A 22,474-nucleotide genomic window follows, 5' to 3' on the forward strand; every position below is an offset into this window, starting at 1 on the left:
ACCTATCAGATTTGTCTACTCTACTAACTTTTGCTGTGCCATACGGACCATTTACTGTATTAACCATCAGTGTTTTGAACTGTAACTAGTGATTTATTAGACATCCATCTGTTATTCCTTTAGGGCTAAAATACCCCTGTTTCTGTATATATATATATATATATATATATTGGTTGTTCCCAAAATCCACAAAACACTTTCTAGTCCACCAGGGCGTCCCATTGTGGCCTGCATGGGCTCTCTATGTGAAAAACTAGGAGCCTGGTTGGACTCTATCCTACAACCCATAGTAACATCCCTTCCGGGTTACATAAGAGACAGCACCCATTTACTCCAACAATTGGAGAAAGTCGAATGGCATCCTGACTATCAATGGTTAACCATTGACGTGTCAGCTCTATATTCTAGTATACCCCACGATAAGGGACTAGAGGCCATGAAAAATATGATCATGAGGTACACAAATTTCTCCATAGAATATATTGACTTCTTAGTCTCAACCACAAGGTTCCTACTTACCCACAACTACTTCGTCTTCGGGGGAAGCTTTTATTTACAGAAATGTGGCACAGCCATGGGGGCAAAATTTGCCCCCGCTTATGCAAACTTATACATGGGCTGGTTTGAGCTCAACCACATATTTTGTGAAGGCTTCCCTTTTGAAGACGGAGTAGTTGTGTATGGTCTCTTTATAGATGACATGTTGGTCATCTGGAACAAGGATAGCCAAAATAGTGCTGTCTCTTTTCTGGACTGGTTAAATACCAATGATTCTAACCTAAAATTTACCCATGCCACAGATGACAACACCATCTCATATTTAGATCTCCAATTAACAGCAGGCAATCAGAAAAATATAACTACCACTATATTCAGAAAATCCCTATCTAGGAATACTATTCTTAGAGCGGACTCCTGTCATGTGGGCCACATCTCTAGAGGCATACCTAAAGGCCAGTACATTAGAGCCCGCAGGAATTGTTCCACACTTCAAGAATACAATATTCAAGCAAACCTTATCACCACAAGGCTACAAGAAAGAGGCTATAAAAAAGACCTCTTATTATCAACAGCCCAAAAGGTCAGGGTAATGGATAGAAAAGAACTACTTTCAGGCTGTTATAAACAAAAAGACAGGACTACCCAAATCACCCCACAAACAAACAATGTAGTGTTCTCAACAGCCTATAGCAAACAATACCATAAAATCTGTGACATAGTCCTTAAATATCTACCCATACTTCAAAGTGATAACCAATTACAAGACATTACTAAGAAACACATTAGATGTGTAGCAAAAAAGGCCCCTACTATAGGAGAAAAAATCAAAAAACATTTCTTTAACAAACCAAGTACACCTACCAACTGGCTATCTGTCTCAAATGGCTTCTACAGATGTGGTCACATCTGCAAAAGCTGCAATTACACTAACAAAACAGAGCATTTCACATCCTCACAAACAGGTCTTACTTATCGCATCAAACATCGAATAGACTGCACAAGTACCTATGTCATTTACCTCATAACATGCCTACAATGTTCGGCTCAATACATAGGACTTACTTCCCGTCTCTTATAAGACCGGATTAGGGAACACCTCCTCTCCCTAGATGAGGACAAACCAAAAACACCAGTCGCTAAACACTTTAGAACTCATGGACTACACACAAAACATTTGTTTCACTTCATAGGCATTGACCATATCAGAAGGGACATAAGGGGTGGTGATAGAATGGGTAAATTACTTAGGCAAGAGGCATTTTGGATTTTTACTCTTAAAACTAAACATCCAAAAGGTATCAATAGGAGACAGGACCTAGATTTATTTTTGGACTAGTGATGATGCTGACAGTATACTTTCCCCATTGCTGTACACCCGCTCATATTTTAGGACCCTGGCCTCTTTTCAAACAATCCAGAACCAGTAGGTCATCACATATTTAACCAATGTCACAGTACTCAGGTTGAATATGAATATAGCCCATCCAGGTTTTTGTAATATTTGAAATATTCAACATAGGAAGTATATAATTATCCACAGACTTATTAAGCAAATTTGATTATATATCTTACTTCCTAGGAAGGGCAATAGAGTAGATCGTAGGTAGATAATCCGTAAAAGAATTTTATTCCCTTCTACATTTAGCTACACTGCACAGGCCTGCCCAAATCATGTACAGATTATTAGACATCTGCAGATTAGGCAAAAAAACATTACTAATAGAGGTACAAGTTGTAGCTATCATAGAAGAATAGTAAAGAAAAGGAAAAAAAGATACTAAGTTTTATTACATGTTCAGCAACACAATTTTTACTTTTGTTCACTTTGTCATATATAAGAAAAAACTTTTTTAATTAATTATTTTTCTATCTTCTAAAAAATGTTTTGTTTCCTAGACAATTAACGTGCTCCCTTAGTGTTAAACTTATACATGAGTTTCTCATGTATAAGGTTCTCTAGTGTTCTACATACTATCATTAAGTTGTATTGGCGGCCGCATCCAAACAGTCAAAATACAAAGTTTTTTTTTTTAACTTCTCTTCTTTTATCTTACCATCAAGTCTGACATTTACTACCAATCGTCAGTCGTTACTATTAACATTAATCAACAATTTTAGTTTCCAATTGTTTATCATTAAGCTAATAAATTTATTTCCTTCAAGCAATTAATTTTTACTTTAGCGGCATAAGTATAGACATCTACGCCATCTTCTTCACATCACAATTAGGTAGTTTCCTTTAAATATTTTAGCATAACCTATATATACATATAATTCCCCTTTCTGATCATTATCAACTGATAGGGAATGTTATGCAAGCAGGTATTAATAAGCATGCATTTGAAAACACAAAATAATTTTTTTTTCTTTTTCCACTTGCACTCACAGCACAAACCAAATCACTTGTTATTCATGTGTCACAGAAAATATGCTTAATAGCACCTGCACCTGATTAAATGTATTTTAAGCGCTCCTGATTGGTTAACATAATGTATATCACCTCACCTGTTGAACACACCTGTATGATCTCTGATGAAGCGCATTGCACATGCGCGAAACGCGTCAGATCAATGACACCTCACCTTGTATACCACTGAGTGTTCAATCACCTATGCCTGAATAAACCACTTGGTTGAAACCGATCCAGTAGTCTTCAATTTTTTGTTGTTCCTGTATATATATATATATATATATATATATATATATATATATATATATATATATACACACACATACATACAGGGAGTGCAGAATTATTAGGCAAGTTGTATTTTTGAGGATTAATTTTATTATTGAACAACAACCATGTTCTCAATGAACCCAAAAAACTCATTAATATCAAAGCTGAATAGTTTTGGAAGTAGTTTTTAGTTTGTTTTTAGTTATAGCTATTTTAGGGGGATATCTGTGTGTGCAGGTGACTATAACTGTGCATAATTATTAGGCAACTTAACAAAAACCAAATATATACCCATTTCAATTATTTATTTTTACCAGTGAAACGAATATAACATCTCAACATTCACAAATATACATTTCTGACATTCAAAAACAAAACAAAAACAAATCAGTGACCAATATAGCCACCTTTCTTTGCAAGGACACTCAAAAGCCTGCCATCCATGGATTCTGTCAGTGTTTTGATCTGTTCACCATCAACATTGCGTGCAGCAGCAACCACAGCCTCCCAGACACTGTTCAGAGAGGTGTACTGTTTTCCCTCCTTGTAAATCTCATATTTGATGATGGACCACAGGTTCTCAATGGGGTTCAGATCAGGTGAACAAGGAGGCCATGTCATTAGATTTTCTTCTTTTATACCCTTTCTTGCCAGCCACGCTGTGGAGTACTTGGACGCGTGAGATGGAGCATTGTCCTGCATGAAAATCATGTTTTTCTTGAAGGATGCAGACTTCTTCCTGTACCACTGCTTGAAGAAGGTGTCTTCCAGAAACTGGCAGTAGGACTGGGAGTTGAGCTTGACTCCATCCTCAACCCGAAAAGGCCCCACAAGCTCATCTTTGATGATACCAGCACAAACCAGTACTCCACCTCCTCCTTGCTGGCGTCTGAGTCGGACTGGAGCTCTCTGCCCTTTACCAATCCAGCCACGGGCCCATCCATCTGGCCCATCAAGACTCACTCTCATTTCATCAGTCCATAAAACCTTAGAAAAATCAGTCTTGAGATATTTCTTGGCCCAGTCTTGACGTTTCAGCTTGTGTGTCTTGTTCAGTGGTGGTCGTCTTTCAGCCTTTCTTACCTTGGCCATGTCTCTGAGTATTGCACACCTTGTGCTTTTGGGCACTCCAGTGATGTTGCAGCTCTGAAATATGGCCAAACTGGTGGCAAGTGGCATCTTGGCAGCTGCACGCTTGACTTTTCTCAGTTCATGGGCAGTTATTTTGCGCCTTGGTTTTTCCACACGCTTCTTGCGACCCTGTTGACTATTTTGAATGAAACGCTTGATTGTTCGATGATCACGCTTCAGAAGCTTTGCAATTTTAAGAGTGCTGCATCCCTCTGCAAGATATCTCACTATTTTTGACTTTTGTGAGCCTGTCAAGTCCTTCTTTTGACCCATTTTGCCAAAGGAAAGGAAGTTGCCTAATAATTATGCACACCTGATATAGGGTGTTGATGTCATTAGACCACACCCCTTCTCATTACAGAGATGCACATCACCTAATATGCTTAATTGGTAGTAGGCTTTCGAGCCTATACAGCTTGGAGTAAGACAACATGCATAAAGAGGATGATGTGGTCAAAATACTCATTTGCCTAATAATTCTGCACTCCCAGTATATATATATATATATATATATATATATATATATATATATATATATATATATATATATATATATATGATTGGCCACAGCAAAGAAGATAAGATAAACACCATTTAAAGAGGCATTCATGGGGTGTGTCCATGGACTACAAAATAATGCAAAATGTGCTAACAAGACAACCATTTTAAATGCACAATTTCATATGCAGAGCTTTTGCAATGCAGTGATTTATTTCTGAAAACAATTGAGTGTTATGCCTCTTTAATGAGATCACTGACATTATCTTCTATAACCTGAATTATGTCATTGTCAGTTATAGAACCGTACAGATAATGAGCTATCAGACCGTGTTGTTACTAACAGTGCTTTAGTGCAGTGTTTAAAGCTCTGAATGTTATCAGCTGAACCAGCACTTAGAAATAAGTATCACTAAGGGCCAGCATGGAGACAAATCTCGCCAAATCTTTGGGGCTTTTTTAAACATTATTTTGCAATGTAGGTGTCTCTCCTTCACATCCAGAACTCCATATGGAGACATAAACAATTCTCAAGAAAAAAACTAAATTTATGCTTACCTGATAAATTATTTTTTTTCCTGGCATGGAGAGTCCACCAATCCATTCTAATTACTAAAGGGAATTCAACTCCTGGCCACCAGGAGGAGGCAAATAACACCCAGGAGAGTTGTTAAGTATCACTCCTACTTCCCATAAACCCCCAGTCATTCGGCCGAAGGAATATGGAAAGAGAAGATGACACAAGGGTATAGAGGTGCCTGAGGTTTGAAATGAAACAAAAAGCCGTCTTAAATTAAATTAATGACGGGTCGTGGACTCTCCATGCCAGGAAAGAAAATAATTTATCAGGTAAACATAAATTTTATTTTATTTCCAATGGCATGGAGAGTCCACAAATCCATTCTAATTACTAGTGGGAACCAATACCCAAGCTAGAGAATACAGAATGGAAGGGAGTGAGAACAAGATAGGCGGACCTAAACAGAAGGCACCACCGCTTGAAGAACTTTTCTCCCAAAAGAAACCTCAGCTGAGGCAAAAGTATCGAATTTGGAAAAAGTATGCAACGAGGACCAAGTGGCCGCCTTGCAGTTTTGTTCCACAGAAGCTTCATTTTTAAAGGTCCAGGAAGAAGAGACAGCCCTAGTGGAATGAGCCGTAATTCTCTCAGGAGGCTGCTGTCCAGCCGTCTCATAAGCCAACCTAAAAATACTTCTCAACCAAAAAGAAAGAGTAGAAAAAGTGGCATTCTGGCCCTTACGCTTACCAGAGAAAACAACAAAAAGGGCAGAAAGTCTCTGGTTGCCTCCAGGTTATGCAACAGGCGTTCCTTCTGAGAAGAAGGATTAGGACAGAACGAAGGAATGACAATTTCCTGATTGATATTTCGGTCCCACACTACCTTAGGAAGAAATCCCAACTTAGTACAAAGGACCGCCTTATCCTTATGAAAAATAAGGTAAGGAGAATCACACCAAAAGCTCAGAAACTTTGCGAGCAGAAGAAATAGCGAGAAGAAACAACACTTTCCAATTTAATATCAACAGAGTGCATAGGCTCAAACAGAGCCTGCTGCAAAACCTTAACAAGATTAAGGCTCCATGGAAAAGCAACAGGTTTAAACACAGGCCTAATTCTGACCAAGGTCTGAACAAAGGATTGAATATCTGGCAGGTCTGCCAGACGTTTATGCAAAAGAATTGACAGCGCAGAGATCCGACCCTTCAGAGTACTGACTGATAAGCCTTTCTCCAGGCCCTCCTGAAAAAAAGACAGAATGCGGGGAACTCTCACTTGACTCCAAAAGAAACCCCTAGATTCGCACCAATAAAGGTATTTACGCTACACTTTATGGTAAATCTTGTGAGTTACCGGCTTACAAGCCTGAGGCATGGTATCAATGACCTTTTCTGAAAAACCCCGCCTAGACAATACTAGGCGTTCAATCTCCAAGCAGTCAGCTTCAGAGAATCTAGTTTTGGATGAAGGAAAGAACACAGGCTATCACCCGAGGAAGTAGGGCAAACGGAGGAAACAGATAAATTAGACCGAAGTATCATGGTATCGCTAGAGCGTCGACCAGTGCTGATTGTGGATCCTTTGATCTTGTTCCGTACTTTGGAAGCTTGGCATTTAGACGAGACGCCATCAGATCCAACTCCGGAACTCCCCAACTGAGAGTTATCATTGAAAATACTTCCAGATGGAAAGCCCACTCCCTTGGATGAAAAGTCTGCCTACTCAGATAATCCGCTTCCCAGTTGTCCACCCCTTGGATATGGATGACAGAAAGGTGACAATTGTGAGACTCCGCCCACTGAAGAATGCAAGTCACCTCCTTCATAGCTAATGAGCTCTGAGTTCCTCCCTTGAAGTTGCGAAAGGAACGAAAATTTGAATTTTGGCGACCCTTGGGTCTACCTTTCTTGTCCTAAGGTAGAAAGGTTCCCTTTCCACCGGTAACTGTGGAAATGATTTCAGCCAGACCAGGACCAAATAAAGTCTTGCCCTTAAAAAGCAGAGACAGAAGTTTGGATTTGGATGTTACATCAGCATACCAAGACTTTAGCCATAGGGCTCTGCGAGATAGAACGGCAAAGCAAGAAATCTTGGCCCCCAAACAAACTACTTGCATGCTGGAATCACAGATAAAGGTATTAGCCAGCTTTAATGCCTTGATCCTATCCTGGATCTCCTCTATGGTAGTCACACCAATAAGAGGCTGCACCGGCAACTGTCGCAATACTAGCAACTGATTGCCATTGTAGACCCTGGTGAAGAAACATTTTTCTTAAGCAACCTTCCAGTTTTCTATCCATAGGGTCCTTAAATGAAGAGCTATCCTCCAGAGGAATAGTGGTTCTCTTGGCTAGAGTGGATATAGCGCCCTCTACCTTAGGAACAGTGCGCCAAAGATCACACACAGTCAGCAACAGGAAACATCTTTTTAAAAACAGGAGACGGTGAAAAAGGGATCACCAGGCTTCTCCCATTCCTGAGCTATAAGTCAGACATGCGATCCGGAATTGGAAATACCTCCACAGATGTAGGTTTGACATTAAAAACTCTGTTAAGTTTATCAGCCTTTTTAGGAGTCTCTGCGACTGTAGTGTCAGAGTCCTTCAACGTAGCTAGAACCTCTTTCAAAAGTAAACGGAGGTGTTCAAGCTTAAATCTGGAATTTACCTCCTCTGAGTCCGCTGTACTAGCAACAGCAGATTCAGAATCAGAGATCTCGCCCACAGAAGCTACTGAGGAATGTTCCTCCTCAGATATCTGAGACAAACTGACTAACGCAGCTGTGGCGGAGTCAGAACTCTTAGGTTTAGGAATATTCTTAGTTTTCCTATTTCTCTTACCAGCAATAGGTAAGGCAGACAAAGCTGCAGAGACTGCAGAAATCAATTGCGCAGCAAAATCACCTGGTAAATATACACCCCCAAGAACTGGTTGAGAGGGACCGCAGGGCACTGCATGTGAAACTAAAGCTTAAGGCACCTCTATACCTCAGCCTTGCTGAGGACTTACCACTCCGGTGAACAGAAGAGAATATCCCACTAAATTCTGCAGAATACCGTAGACTCGGCTCATCCACCTTTCTGCCAGACCTAATTCGCTGATCCACCAAAGCCTTGATCCACAGAGTTTCCGGATCAAGCTAGCACCTTAGCACAAGCCGAAATACATTCCGCTCTTTTCCGCTGCAAAGGAAAGCCATAGAGCAGAAGAGCGGAGGGCAGTCACGTGACCGCAATAGACAGAATTTTATCTGCGCCACTGAGTAAAAGCGAGCGAGTTACGATGTGCTGTAGCCGACAGTTCAATAAAAAATTTTTTAAAAGGAAGTACAATGTTTTCACAAGCATAACCCACATAAAAAATGTAAGAGGGCACTCTCATTGTCAGTCTCGTTTTAGAATTGCAACCTGAATTATCAACAGTTACATTAACCCCTTCTTAGCAGATAGAGTTCCCTGAGAGCTGCCCTTAAATATATCTCCACATAGAGAGATAATTTTGTCCCATGATAAATCCACTGAGGGATTAACCTCAAGAGTGCTGAATCCTTCTAGCCTAGAAGGGGAAGCACTTAGCTATGGATCCAGCTGCAGGGCAGGCAATAGCTTCTCAGGTATGACAGACACAGCCAACCTCTGACCTGTAGAAAAAGAAAAACAGAGTAACCAACCCTGGTTTTCCATAGAGGGGTAGCATAAGTGTTAGAAGACGGCGAGGTAGTCCTTGCTTACCTTCTAAATGCTAAAAGTCACCATTACTCTTACTAAAGAGGATTACATGGACACAGCATAGCCCCAATCCTTGCTTGCAGGGAAAAGTACGCAATAAAGGATTAAATATCTTCAGATGCCATCTTCACACATCCCCCTGATGTACAAGGCAAAGAATGACTGGGGGTTTATGGGAAGTGGGAGTGATACTTAAAGGGATACTAAACCCAATTTTTTTCTTTCATGATTCAGATAGAGCATGAGATTTTAAGAACATTTCTAATTTACTCCTATTATACATTTTTCTTTGTTCTCATGCAATCTTTATTTGAAAAAGCAGTACTGTAAGCTTTAGAATTGGACCATTTTTTGTTCAGCACCTGGATAGCACTTGCTGATTTGTGGCTAATGTAGCAAACCAATCAGCAAGCTCTACCAAGGTGCTGAACTAAAAATGGGCCGGCTCCTAACCTTTTATTACTGCTTTTTCAAATCAAGATAACATGAGAACAAAGAAAAAATTATAATAGGAGTAAATTAGAAAGTTGCTTAAAATTGCTGCTCTATCTGAATCATGAAAGAAAAAATGTGGGGTTAGTATCCCTTTAAAAGGGACATTATACACTCATTTTTTTCTTTGCATACATGTTTTTTAGATGATCTATTTATATAGCCCATACAGTTTTTTGTTTTAAAAAATCTATAGTTTTGCTAATTTTTAAATAACATTGCTCTGATTTTCAGACTCCTAACCAAGCCCCAAAGTTTTATGAGAATACCGTCAGCTACCTTCTCCAGCTTGATCCTGTTTGTGTAAAGGGTCTTTACATATGCAAAAGAAGAAGGAGGGTCTTATTTCCCACTTGCAGTTGGCTTTCCAGCTGCCTTTTCAACAGAGCTAAACTGAGAGCTTCTAAGTAAGTTTTTAAACAGTTTTATACTGGATTTTTATATTAGTATCTTTGCATCTTATTCTTTATAGTAGTGTCTATTACATGCAGTTATATGAAAATGAGTGTATACGGTCCCTTTAACAGCTCTGCTGGAGTGTTCTGTGCCTCCTCCAGGTGGCCAGGAGTTGAATTCCCACTAGTAATTAGAATGGATTGGTGGACTCTCCATGTCATTGGAAAGAAAAAAAATTGCCTTTTAAAAGTCTTTGAAGGACCTTGTGGTACTCACAAGATGTATTAGATCATCTCGCCAGAGCGGAGAGGTTTAGATGGTCAAGCCCTAAGTGTCAGTTGATTCACTGGTATCGAAGTGGCGTGTACTGAAATACTATCTTATAGCCTAACGGGTTTCGGTTCTGACCTAAATTATTTTTTTATGCTTTAACATGGTATCCTGTGAGTTATGACATAATTTAGTCTGTTCATTTCATGGCAAAACGAGTCAGGTTGAGGGACATAAATTAGGGACTTCGCACCTTCGCACGTGATCTGAGATTGCTCTTCCACATTTCTGCAGCCACCAGCTTCTCCTCTAAAAGGACTCGAAATTCCTCCAGCTCTTCAGCTCTGTGCTCAAGTTGCTGTGAAGACAAATATGATTGGTTCAGCCACACGTTATACAGAGATCTGAAATGCCATCAAAACTTAACTTCATAATAGAATTCTAGGGATTTTCAAACATGAGTAACCTACTTGTCAAGCTGATGCTCATCCCAAAAATGAATAGGGGTTAACGCTGTGATTTGTCCTCAAGTAGCAGTATCTGCCTACTAATCTGATGCAGTGTTTTAACAGTAATGCGGTTAATCCTATAACCTTTACTAAATCAGAACTTTATAAACATTACGCCAAAAACATTAAACCTAAAGCCTAGGCCTAAAGTTAACACTATCCCTAACTCTAACCCCACCCTTAACTCTAACCCAACACCTAAACCATAGCCTAACCTAGCTATAAACCCAGCAAAATCTTAGCTCTTATCCTAACCCCAAACCATAACCCCAAATCTAACCTAACCCCTAAACCATAGTCTAACCTAGCTCTAAACCCAGCAAAATCCTAGCACTTACCCTAAACCCAAACCATAACCACACCCTCAAACTCTAACCCAAACTGTAAACAATTGCCTAACCGTAGCTCTAAACCTAGTACAAATTCTAGCTCTTACCCTAACACCCAAATCTAACTCGAACTTTAAGCAATAGTCTAACTCTAGCTCTAAACCTAGCACAATACTAGCTCTAACCCCAAATCCTAACACTAACTCCCTACCCCGAAATATACAAAACACACCAATCCTAGTCTTTATGCGACTCCAAACCCTAGATCTTACCCAAACCCTAACTTTAACCCCATTCCCAAAACTAACCCAAACCCCAAATAATAGCCTAACCCTAGCTCTAAACCTAGTACAAATTCTGACCCTTATGAGATCCCGGATCCTAGCTCTTACCGTAACCCAAGACAATAGCTTAACCCTAGCTCTAAATCTAGCACAAATCCTAGCTCTTACCCTAACCCCAAACTTTAACTCCAAGCCAACCCCCAAAACTATTCCAAACTCCAAACAATAGCCTAAACCTAGCTCTAAAACCAGCAAAATCCTAGCACTTACCTTAAATCCAAACCATAACCCTACCACCCCCAAACCCAAAATCTAACCCAAATTGTAAACAATAGTCTAACCCTAGCACAAATCATAGCCCTTATGTGATCCTGGATCCTAGCTCTTACCCTAACCCAAGACAATAGCCTAACCCTAGCTCTAAATCTAGCACAAATTCAAGCTCTTACCCTAACCCCAAACCTTAACTCTAAGCCAACCCTGAAAACAACCCAAACTCCAAACAATAGCCTAATCCTAGCTCTAAACCCAGCACAAATTCTAGTCCTTACGCAACCCCAAACCCTAAGTCTTACCCCAACCTCAAAACCAAACAAAAGCCTAACCCTAGCAAAAAATTGTAGCCCTTATGTGACCCCTAACACTAACCTCAAATCCTAACTCTTACCCAAACCCCAAACAATAGGCTAACCCTAGCACAAATTCTAGTTTTTATGTGACCCCAAATGCTAGCTCTTACCCTAACATCAAACCCTAACTCTAAGCCCCAACCTCAAATAATAAACTAACTCTAGTTCTAAACTTAGACCTTATGTGACTCCAAAGCCTAGCTTTTACCTTAACCACTAAATCTAACTCTAACCCAAACCCAACTAATAGCCTAACTATAGCTCTAAACCTAGTCCTTATATGACCAAAAAGCCTAGCATTTATTCTAACCATAACTCTAATCATCCTAGCCCCAACTATAGCCTAATTCTTCCTCTAAACTAGCCCAAACTCTAGCACTTACATAACCCCAAACTCTATCTCAACCTTTATTTTAGCCCATTTATGTCTAACACGCTAGCTCTTACCCTAAGCCCAAATCTAAGCCAAACCCTAGCTCTAACCCTAGCCTAACCACAGTGCTATCTAGCTTTTGTGTCATAGTTGGTGCACAAATCTTGTAGAATATCCTGTTACTGTACGGGCCCAGACATATTTATACGTATTATCTGACTTTGCTTTTATTCTGTATTAACATTAACTTGATAAAAAAAAAACATGTCCTGTTTTAAGAACAAAATGTTAAATGATACATCCCTGGTTCAAACACTTACAGTATTAGCAATGTACAATGTATTATTGGCTAAATTAAAAGTTCCACGCTATTTAGCGCTCCCGCTCAAGCGAAACCTGACGTGCATTAACTTCAGGACTTTTGGATATCACAACTGTTTAATTTATAAACAGAGAGAAAGAACAGAAGCATTAATATGGCACACTTGGGGGGTATTGTCATCTCATACATGTAGGGTTGGTGAGTTCATTGTGTAGAGAAATTAATTAAATTAAAACTTAACCTTTATTAAGTACATAAATAAAATAGTTCAAGTGTTGTGGACCATGCCACTTTTAATAAAAACGTTGCATCAAGTTATATTGAAATCAGAAAGAAAATAACAAAGTATAAAAGAAAATGACACTGTGAGCTCTCTGGTAAAGGAGTAACCTCCTATCTGTCACAATTAAGTAAATTAGTCTATTGAGGGTAAAAACTAAAAATCCGCTATAAATTTCTATGTAAATGAAACCGCAGCGGGCTCAGAGGTAAATGTGGGAGACAGCACTAGTATTATATATATATGTCAGTTGCCTGTATTCAATTAGTAGAAAAGTATCAGTCTCCACATTCCCCTAACCGCCAACTTAGCTGCACATTACCACCTATGTAGGTGCCCAAAGTGGGCCAACAAATTACTAAAAGATATAAAGTTCCTCAATTAAGTTTACCCCGTTTTCTATATTTTAAGACTAAATTCACAGAGCGCAGCAGTGCAAACGGCCTAACGCGCGTTTCGCATATGCTTTATCAAAGGCTAACCCGATAACCACCCGGGGTTTCCTTAAAAAGGTCCATCGGCCAATCCTATGTTGCTAGTCTGATAGACAGATCAAGTCGACCAATCGCGTGAAGCCATCCGCGATTGGCTTAGGCAGAGGGTGTGTGCCGTTGTTCCAATAGTGTGCGGAGAGATGATGACGTGGGCGTAAGCACGCCCCCCTGTCACAATACTCAATTCCGCTTTACACTACGAACGGCCAGATAGAGGGAGATATTATAGGACAAAAGCGCTATACGCTTACTATGATATAGATCCTCAATCCTTTCATTAGATTATGTTCTTGAATTTAACAGTATAGCGGCAACACGATCGAAATTACTGCCAGAGTATTAACATTGTTAAGATATGTCATTGTTAGTTCATTAGGGGATTTTGATGTACTCCTATAAGTTTATATGTTATATATACATACGATTGTCGAGGATTACCTAAAGATGAATTTTTAAGTATTCATAAATGAATAATCATTATGGCCCATACTATCCATTAGACGTCATGACTTGAAGAGTTAATGGGTTAAAAATATAATAAAACCATAATTGTTATAACCGTGATATTTCTTATTATTCATGTCTTAGCAGATTTCGTACAGTTATATACACAATTGTTATATTTTAACAGATTGTCACTAATGTTTTTAAATAGAGGGGACATAATTGTCATAACATATAGTTCATTCATAAGAGATTTCTCTTCATTTATAGCCCCCTTTCCCCCTCAAACATGAACCAGATTCCTAAGTTTAATAGGGATACTGTAAGATTATTAATAATCTATGGATAGAAAGGGACACACAATACAACTCTTATAGTCCCTTTAGGTATCCGTTATATCCTTATATGCATATATAGGAGCAGATTATCCCAGGGGTTAGCTATTAAAACGGTATTTAAACATAAGATGGTCTTGCTTAGACATCAGATCTTAAAAATAGAATTATGAGAGAAGAGTTATATAGATTGATATTCATATTTTACTCAGAACTCTACTTTTATTAGGGATCACAGGGGTATTAGGTACTCTATATTAGGATCTTTATCCAGGATGTACCCAAAGGTAATTCTAAGAGATAGGAAGATGTCTTTGAGGGTTTGATTGTATATCTGCAGATTCTATTCCAGAAATGCACTGAAAGTTAACATTTCATTTAGCCCCTTAGGACTCATGGTTTGTAGTCTAAAAATCCATTTTGTCTCTGCTTTAAGGAGTGCATTTTCAATGTTCCCTCCTCTTATTCCTAGTGAGACTTTCTGAAGGATCCAACTTCGTAATTCCGGTTTACATTCATGTTTGTCCAGAAAATATCTCGCCACTGTGGTTAGCTTTTTATCATGTTCCAGATCATTTTTGGCGTTTTTGATGTTGCATATGTGTTCACCCAAGCTTCTCCTGAATTCACGTGTCGACATCCCCACGTACTTCTTATTACAATTGCACTCGATACAATAGATAATATTCTTGCTCCTACAATTATAAAAGTCATTCATGAATATTGTACCAGATGGGAAAATATTCATCTGTTTTACCGTCAACATATATGGACAGAACTTACATGTCCCACATGCGTATGTTCCTTTGAAATCCTTTCTTTTTTTGGTAGTTTGTTTTACAAAATGACTCTTTGTTACCTTGTCCCTAATTGTAGGGGCTCGTCTCCAGCTCACTGCAATCTTATCCCCAATACACTTGGAAAGATCCTCATCTGTTTTTAGAATATGCACATGATTATTGAGGATATCCCTTATTTCCTTATGTGCTGTATTGAAGGTGCTGACAAACCTGACTTTATTATCCAAATTGGATTTCAGTTTTGGTTTAAGTAAGTCCAGTCTGTCCGTATGAAGGGCTCTATGATACGCCTTTTTAAGGGTGCTATTAGGGTATCCCCTAGTTTTAAGCCTCTTCTTCATATCCATTGCCTGACTTTTAAAATCACTAATGTCAGAACAGTTGCGCCGTAATCTCAGAAATTTCCCAAAGGGAATAGCTTTATTTGTTGCTGGATGGTGAGCACTCTGGAAACTAAGTATCGAGTTCGTGGCTGTTTCTTTTCTATAGAGGTCTGATTTAATCCGACCAAACATATCTCTTGATATTCTCAAGTCGAGAAATGTTACACTTTCATGGTTGATTTCATAAGTTAGGCGTAAATTCAGGTTATTGGTATTTAGTATTCCAATGAATTCTTTGAATAATAGTATGTCTCCTTTCCAGATCAGGAAGACATCGTCTATGTACCTGAGCCACAGGACAATGTTGTCAGCATATTTTTCCATATCCATTCCGAAAACAAATTCACGCTCCCACCACCCCAAGTATATGTTTGCGTAGGTGGGGGCACATGCTGTGCCCATCACTGTTCCTCGAATTTGCAGGAAAAATTTATCGTTAAATACGAAAAAATTGTGACTCAGTACAAACTTAAGTAGTCTCACTATGAATATGTTTTTAGGGGTATTCTCAGTTGTTTCCATTTGGAGAAAGTAATTCACTGCATGGCAGCCCCAATGATGTTCAATTGATGTATAGAGCGACTCAACGTCACAAGTTGCTAAGAACATATCATCCTAAAGTGTCATATCCTCTATTTTGCTGAGTGCATCCATCGTATCCCTTGTGTATGAGGGAATTGTAAGAACAATATTTCTTAGTCGCAGATCCAAATATCTCGATGCCTGTTCACAAAGGCTACCAATTCCTGCCACAATTGGTCTTCCGGGCGGTGTCGATTTGTTCTTATGTATCTTTGGTAATAGATAGAAGGTAGCAATTTTGGGGTTCTCTACCTTCAGGAATTTCATTTCTTTTTCATCTATCAAGCCATCTTTTTTAGCATCATAGATTAGAGTTTCATACATTCTCAAATAGTCATCACTAGGGTTATTCCATAGGAATTTATAACAGTTTGTGTCTCCTAGTTGTTTTATTGCTTCAGTAATGTACATAGGTATCTGCCAGATGACAATGTTGCCTCCCTTGTCGGATGGCTTTATCACCACGTCTTCCCATTTCTGGATATCATTTAATGCCCATTTTTCTGCTTCATTTAGATTGCTCCCATCTCTTTCTCTCAGATTCAATATATCTCTACAGACTACTTTTAAAAATATTTCTATCTGTGGATATATGGAAATCTGTGGCATAAACGTGGATTTCTTTATAAGTTTTTTCTGCCAATCTGAGGTATCTGATACAGCTGTTTCATTGTCCTCCAGTAATGTCACAAGATCCATAATGGCTTGTGTTTCTTCATCACTGTCATTATGTTTTGTGTACATTTTTCTAAGTGCTAATTTTCTGGCAAAAAGATTAATATCTTTAATTATTTCAAAGAAATTTAATTTGTTAGAAGGGGAGAAGGATAGCCCTCTACCAAGTACATTTAGATGTTCAGGGGATAGCGTTCTGTCAGACAAGTTAATTATTTCTAAGGTATCAGTTTTCACCATCTCGGTCGTCTCGACCAGTCCTCCCTGGTTTTGTCGTTGTTTCTGTACCCCCATCGAGTTCTGTTTCTCAGATTGTGTTCTGTTCTTCCCCCCCTTCTTTTTCTTTTTATTTGGGTTTGCTCTCTTTCTCGTTTTTTGAGAGGAGAGTTTGTCTGTCATTTGCACTAGGCACTAGTAGCGTTCTGCCTGAAAATCCTTCTGCTCCCTATTCTCCTGCTGAGGATTCATATTCTGATGTGGAGACGTCCTCCCTGTTTGCTTTGGATGGGACTAGGTTTCTCCTACGCCTGGGATTTCTTTCATCCCAGGTGAATATTCTCCCTTGTTCAAAGTCCTTAATCTCCCTGCTGAGTTTTGCACATTTTGTTTTTATAATTTCCTTCTCTTTCTCATCTAACTCTTCTCTCAATTTTTTATATGCAGTCTTAAAGTTTTCTAGACTTTCAAAAAATTTTAATTTGATGTTAATCTCTGAGATCTCTTTATTTAGTTCTTCAACTATTTCTGTCTCATAATCTGACAAGATTGCAACTAGAGTCTCTGAACAGGAAATGAGGGCTTGTTCCCATCTCCCTCTATAGTTCTCTATATGGAAGCTGAAACTAGGAAAATGTCTCACTCTTAGGCCTCTAGGTATTATATGTTTAGCTAGGTAACGGTCATAGGTGCTCTTATTCCATATAGACCTTGTGTGTTTCCTTAATAGTTCGCCTATAATATTCAGACCTGATTCCCAGTCATCAAAGTTATTTTTATTTACACCCTCTGCTGAAAAATTAGCAAATGTTTTATCAATATTGGCTTTTCTGTCTTTTTCACGGTTAAGGAAATCCTCCATCAAATTGATGGAGGCCATAATTATTTCCCAGTTTATAGAAGAAGACTACTGAATAGTCAAATTAGATATATAGAATATATCCCTTTTAACCTAAAGGGAAAGGTGGGAAAGTATAGGATAATATATCATAGTAAGCGTATAGCGCTTTTGTCCTATAATATCTCCCTCTATCTGGCCGTTCGTAGTGTAAAGCGGAATTGAGTATTGTGACAGGGGGCTTACGCCCACGTCATCATCTCTCCGCACACTATTGGAAGAACGGCACACACCCTCTGCCTAAGCCAATCGCGGATGGCTTCACGCGATTGGTCGACTTGATCTGTCTATCAGACTAGCAACATAGGATTGGCCGATGGACCTTTTTAAGGAAACCCCGGGTGGTGATCGAGTTAGCCTTTGATAAAGCATATGCGAAACGCGCGTTAGGCCGTTTGCACTGCTGCTCTCTGTGAATTTAGTCTTAAAATATAAAAAACGGGATAAACTTAATTGGGGAACTTTATATCTTTTTGTAATTTGTTGGCCCACTTTGGGCACCTACATAGGTGGTAATGTGCAGCTAAGTTGGCGGTTAGGGGAATGTGGAGACTGATACTTTTCTACTAATTGAATACAGGCAACTGACATATATATAATAATAGTGCTGTCTCCCACATTTACCTCTGAGCCCGCTGCGGTTTCATTTACATAGAAATTTATAGCGGATTTTTAGTTTTTACCCTCAATAGACTAATTCACTTAATTGTGACACATAGGAGGTTACTCCTTTACCAGAGAGCACACAGTGTCATTTTCTTTTATACTTTGTTATTTTCTTTCCGATTTCAATATAACTTGATGCAACGTTTTTATTAAAAGTGGCATGGTCCACAACACTTGAACTATTTTATTTATGTACTTAATAAAGTTTAAGTTTTAATTAAATTAATTTCTCTACACAATGAACTCACCAACCCTACATGTATGAGATGACAATACCCCCCAAGTGTGCAATATTAATGCTTCTGTTCTTTCTCTCTGTTTATAAATTAAACTATGTTTTGGCATTAGGCACTACCTTATCCTATACTTAGGTTTATAAGGATTTAGGTTTGTGGTTTGTCACCTCCAGTTCTTTCCCACCTTTCCCTTTAGGTTAAAAGGGATATATTCTATATACCACAACTGTTCTAACGCATTGGCCCCATAGACTTCAATGGAGAGCGTAGTAGAAGAACAAAACAAAAACAACGATTTGCTCTTGCACAAACTTGACAAGAGTTATTAATATTCCACATTCCAATGTTCTTCACATAAAGAAATATGTTATTTTTATTGTAAATACAAATATATATATATATATATATATATATATATATATATATATATAGATAGATAGATACATATAGATTTTTCATTAACATTATCAGATTTATATAGAAATATATATTTAATAACAACAATTATTTTTTTCTATGTGAAGAATGTGGGAATGTAAAAAATGTGTAACACGTTTCGAGTTTAAAAATGTAGGTCTAACATGGTGTTAGCTCACATGAAGAATTAGTCATCTTAAGGAGCGTTATTTAAATATAGAATATTAAAAATCTTAATAATAATTATTAAAAATGATTATAGATACTGAATAAATATATATATGCTCCATGGATTAGTTAGAATTTTTACAGTATCTCTAATAATTATCGCACCATTTGGAATTTCGCCCTATATGTATGTTGTGATCATGGCTCATGATACATTTGTGTTAGCCTTGTACAAGAAGCTAAACTAATATCTATAGATGCACAGTACGCCTATAGTGACCTTGGCCTCCAGGCGCTCTCGCTCTTCTCTTTCCAGGCGCTCTTTCTCCAGCCGCTCCGCCTCGATCTGCTCCGCTAGTAGTCTCGCTTCCTCTGGTAACAAGAGAAGGGAAATTTATCAAAACGAGATATGTGGAAAGAAATTGGATTTACAAGTATATGAAAAAAACATAGAAATAAGCACATTAGTTAGTTAATGGTATTTATTGTGATGTCATATACACTGTCTTTAACCAAATAATCTCATCATTAGAAAGGAAAATTAAGGAGACATGAAACCCAAATTTTTTGTCTCATGATTCAGATAAATTATACATTTTTAAAAAAACTTTTCAATTTACTTCCGTTATCAATTATGATTCATTCCCTTGGTATCTTTTATTGAAGAATCAGCAATGCACTCCTAGGAGCTAGCTGAAAACATTTGTAAGCCAATGAAAATGGGTATTCAGCCACCAATCAGCAGCTAGCTCCATGCTCCTAAGCCTATCTAGCTATGCTTTTCAACAAAGGATACCAAGAGAATGAAGCAAATGGTATGATCTTTATAAATAATGATAGTTTTATGTACCTCTAAAGTAAAAAACAATAAACAACACACACATCTCCATAGACAAACAATGGCAGTACAATGGGTTGTACTGTGCAACTAGCCCTGCTGATTGGATCAGCAGCAGTTTCCGCTCTGAACCAGCAGTGCTTTCAAGGTCCGGAGCGGTACTTTTACTACTTTCCGGGATTAAACACAAAGAAGTGCAGGGTCACTAGTCTTAAAATTACACGCTCTAACAAATTAGATCATGCAAATTTTTTTAACTTTAATGGCCCTCTACGTTGGCAAGAAATGTATTTTCTGGAGTTAATTTGTAGCCAGCTGCATCTTTCACGTTCCTCATCCTCCTTTCTCTTCTCTCATTGGTCCTGCTCATTGTTTATCCCTTTTTTTCCCTATATTAGCTAACATGCAACAGGGGGGCCCAGGTTCCTGAACCAAATTTTGCTCTGGGACACACAATGCAGCCAGTGAAAACATTATTCACAAGTAATTCAACAGCAAAGATGTAAAACAGCTAGCACTGACAATGGTTTGCTTTCTACAGAGGGAATTCATAGCTACAGCTGCTGGTAAATAGCTAAATGATGCAATAGAGAGAAACCAAATAGATCGAATTCACCTTCCAATCTGAATATGTTTCATGATGTGGGTATGAATAAAGACAAGGGAACATGTATGTGTGGTTATGAATAAAGACAAGGGAACATGTATGCGTGGGTATGAATAAAGACAAGGGAACATGTATGTGTGGGTATGAATAAAGACAGGAGACATGTATGTGTGGGTATGAATAAAGACAAGGGAACATGTATGTGTGGGTATGAATAAAGACAGGAGACATGTATGTGTGGGTATGAATAAAGACAAGGGAACATGTATGTGTGGGTATGAATAAAGACAGGAGACATGTATGTGTGGGTATGAATAAAGACAAGGGAACATGTATGTGTGGGTATGAATAAAGACAAGGGAACATGTATGTGTGGGTATGAATAAAGACAGACAAGGGAACATGTATGTGTGAGTATGAATAAAGACAAGGGAACATGTATTAGTGGGCATGAATAAAGACAAGGGAACATGTATGTGTGGGTATGAATAAAGACAAGGGAACATGTATGTGTGGGTATGAATAAAGGCAAGGGAACATGTATTAGTGGGCATGAATAAAGACAAGGGAACATGTATGTGTGGGTATGAATAAAGACAAGGGAACATGTATGTGTGGGTATGAATAAACACAAGGAAACATGTATGTGTGGGTATGAATAAAGACAAGGGAACATGTATGTGTGGGTATGAATAAAGACAAGGGAACATGTATGTGTGGGTATGAATAAACACAGGGGAACATGTATGTGTGGGTATGAATAAAGACAGGGGAACATGTATGTGTGGGTATGAATAAACACAAGGGAACATGTATGTGTGGGTATGAATAAACACAAGGAAACATGTATGTGTGGGTATGAATAAAGACAAGGGAACATGTATGTGTGGTTATGAATAAAGACAAGGGAACATGTATGTGTGGTTATGAATAAAGACAAGGGAACATGTATGTGTGGTTATGAATAAAGACAAGGGAACATGTATGTGTGGGTATGAATAAAGACAAGGGAACATGTATGTGTGGGTATGAATAAAGACAAGGGAACATGTATGTGTGGTTATGAATAAAGACAAGGGAACATGTATGTGTGAGTATGAATAAAGACAAGGGAACATGTATGTGTGAGTATGAATAAAGACAAGGGAACATGTATGTGTGGGTATGAATAAAGACAAGGGAACATGTATGTGTGGGTATGAATAAAGACAAGGGAACATGTATGTGTGGGTATGAATAAAGACAAGGGAACATGTATGTGTGGGTATGAATAAAGACAAGGGAACATGTATGTGTGGGTATGAATAAAGACAAGGGAACATGTATGTGTGGGTATGAATAAAGACAAGGGAACATGTATGTGTGGTTATGAATAAAGACAAGGGAACATGTATGTGTGGGTATGAATAAAGACAAGGGAACATGTATGTGTGGGTATGAATAAACACAGGGGAACATGTATGTGTGGGTATGAATAAACACAAGGGAACATGTATGTGTGGGTATGAATAAAGACAAGGGAACATGTATGTGTGGTTATGAATAAAGACAAGGGAACATGTATGTGTGGGTATGAATAAAGACAAGGGAACATGTATGTGTGGTTATGAATAAAGACAAGGGAACATGTATGTGTGGGTATGAATAAAGACAAGGGAACATGTATGTGTGGGTATGAATAAAGACAAGGGAACATGTATGTGTGGGCACAACGTAAATCAGCTCCCCATGCGGAGGGTGCCTGCTGCAGGAATGGATATAACACAGAGCTGTA

At 38.5% G+C, this 22,474-nt stretch overlaps 1 protein-coding gene across 1 annotated transcript in view; it reads right to left on the bottom strand.

Annotated features, from left to right (window-relative positions):
* DNAI7 (dynein axonemal intermediate chain 7) overlaps nt 1-22,474 on the bottom strand; it is a 188,526-nt gene that overhangs the window by 149,086 nt on the left and 16,966 nt on the right. The window contains exons 3-4 of the mRNA XM_053719083.1: nt 19,536-19,627; nt 10,469-10,573 (exon numbers count right to left, since the gene is read on the bottom strand). Of these exons, the coding sequence (XP_053575058.1) occupies nt 10,469-10,573; nt 19,536-19,627 (197 nt within the window). The remainder of the gene's footprint in view (nt 1-10,468; nt 10,574-19,535; nt 19,628-22,474) is intronic.

Source organism: Bombina bombina, chromosome 6, assembly GCF_027579735.1.
Source record: "Bombina bombina isolate aBomBom1 chromosome 6, aBomBom1.pri, whole genome shotgun sequence".
NCBI classification, from domain to species: domain Eukaryota; kingdom Metazoa; phylum Chordata; class Amphibia; order Anura; family Bombinatoridae; genus Bombina; species Bombina bombina.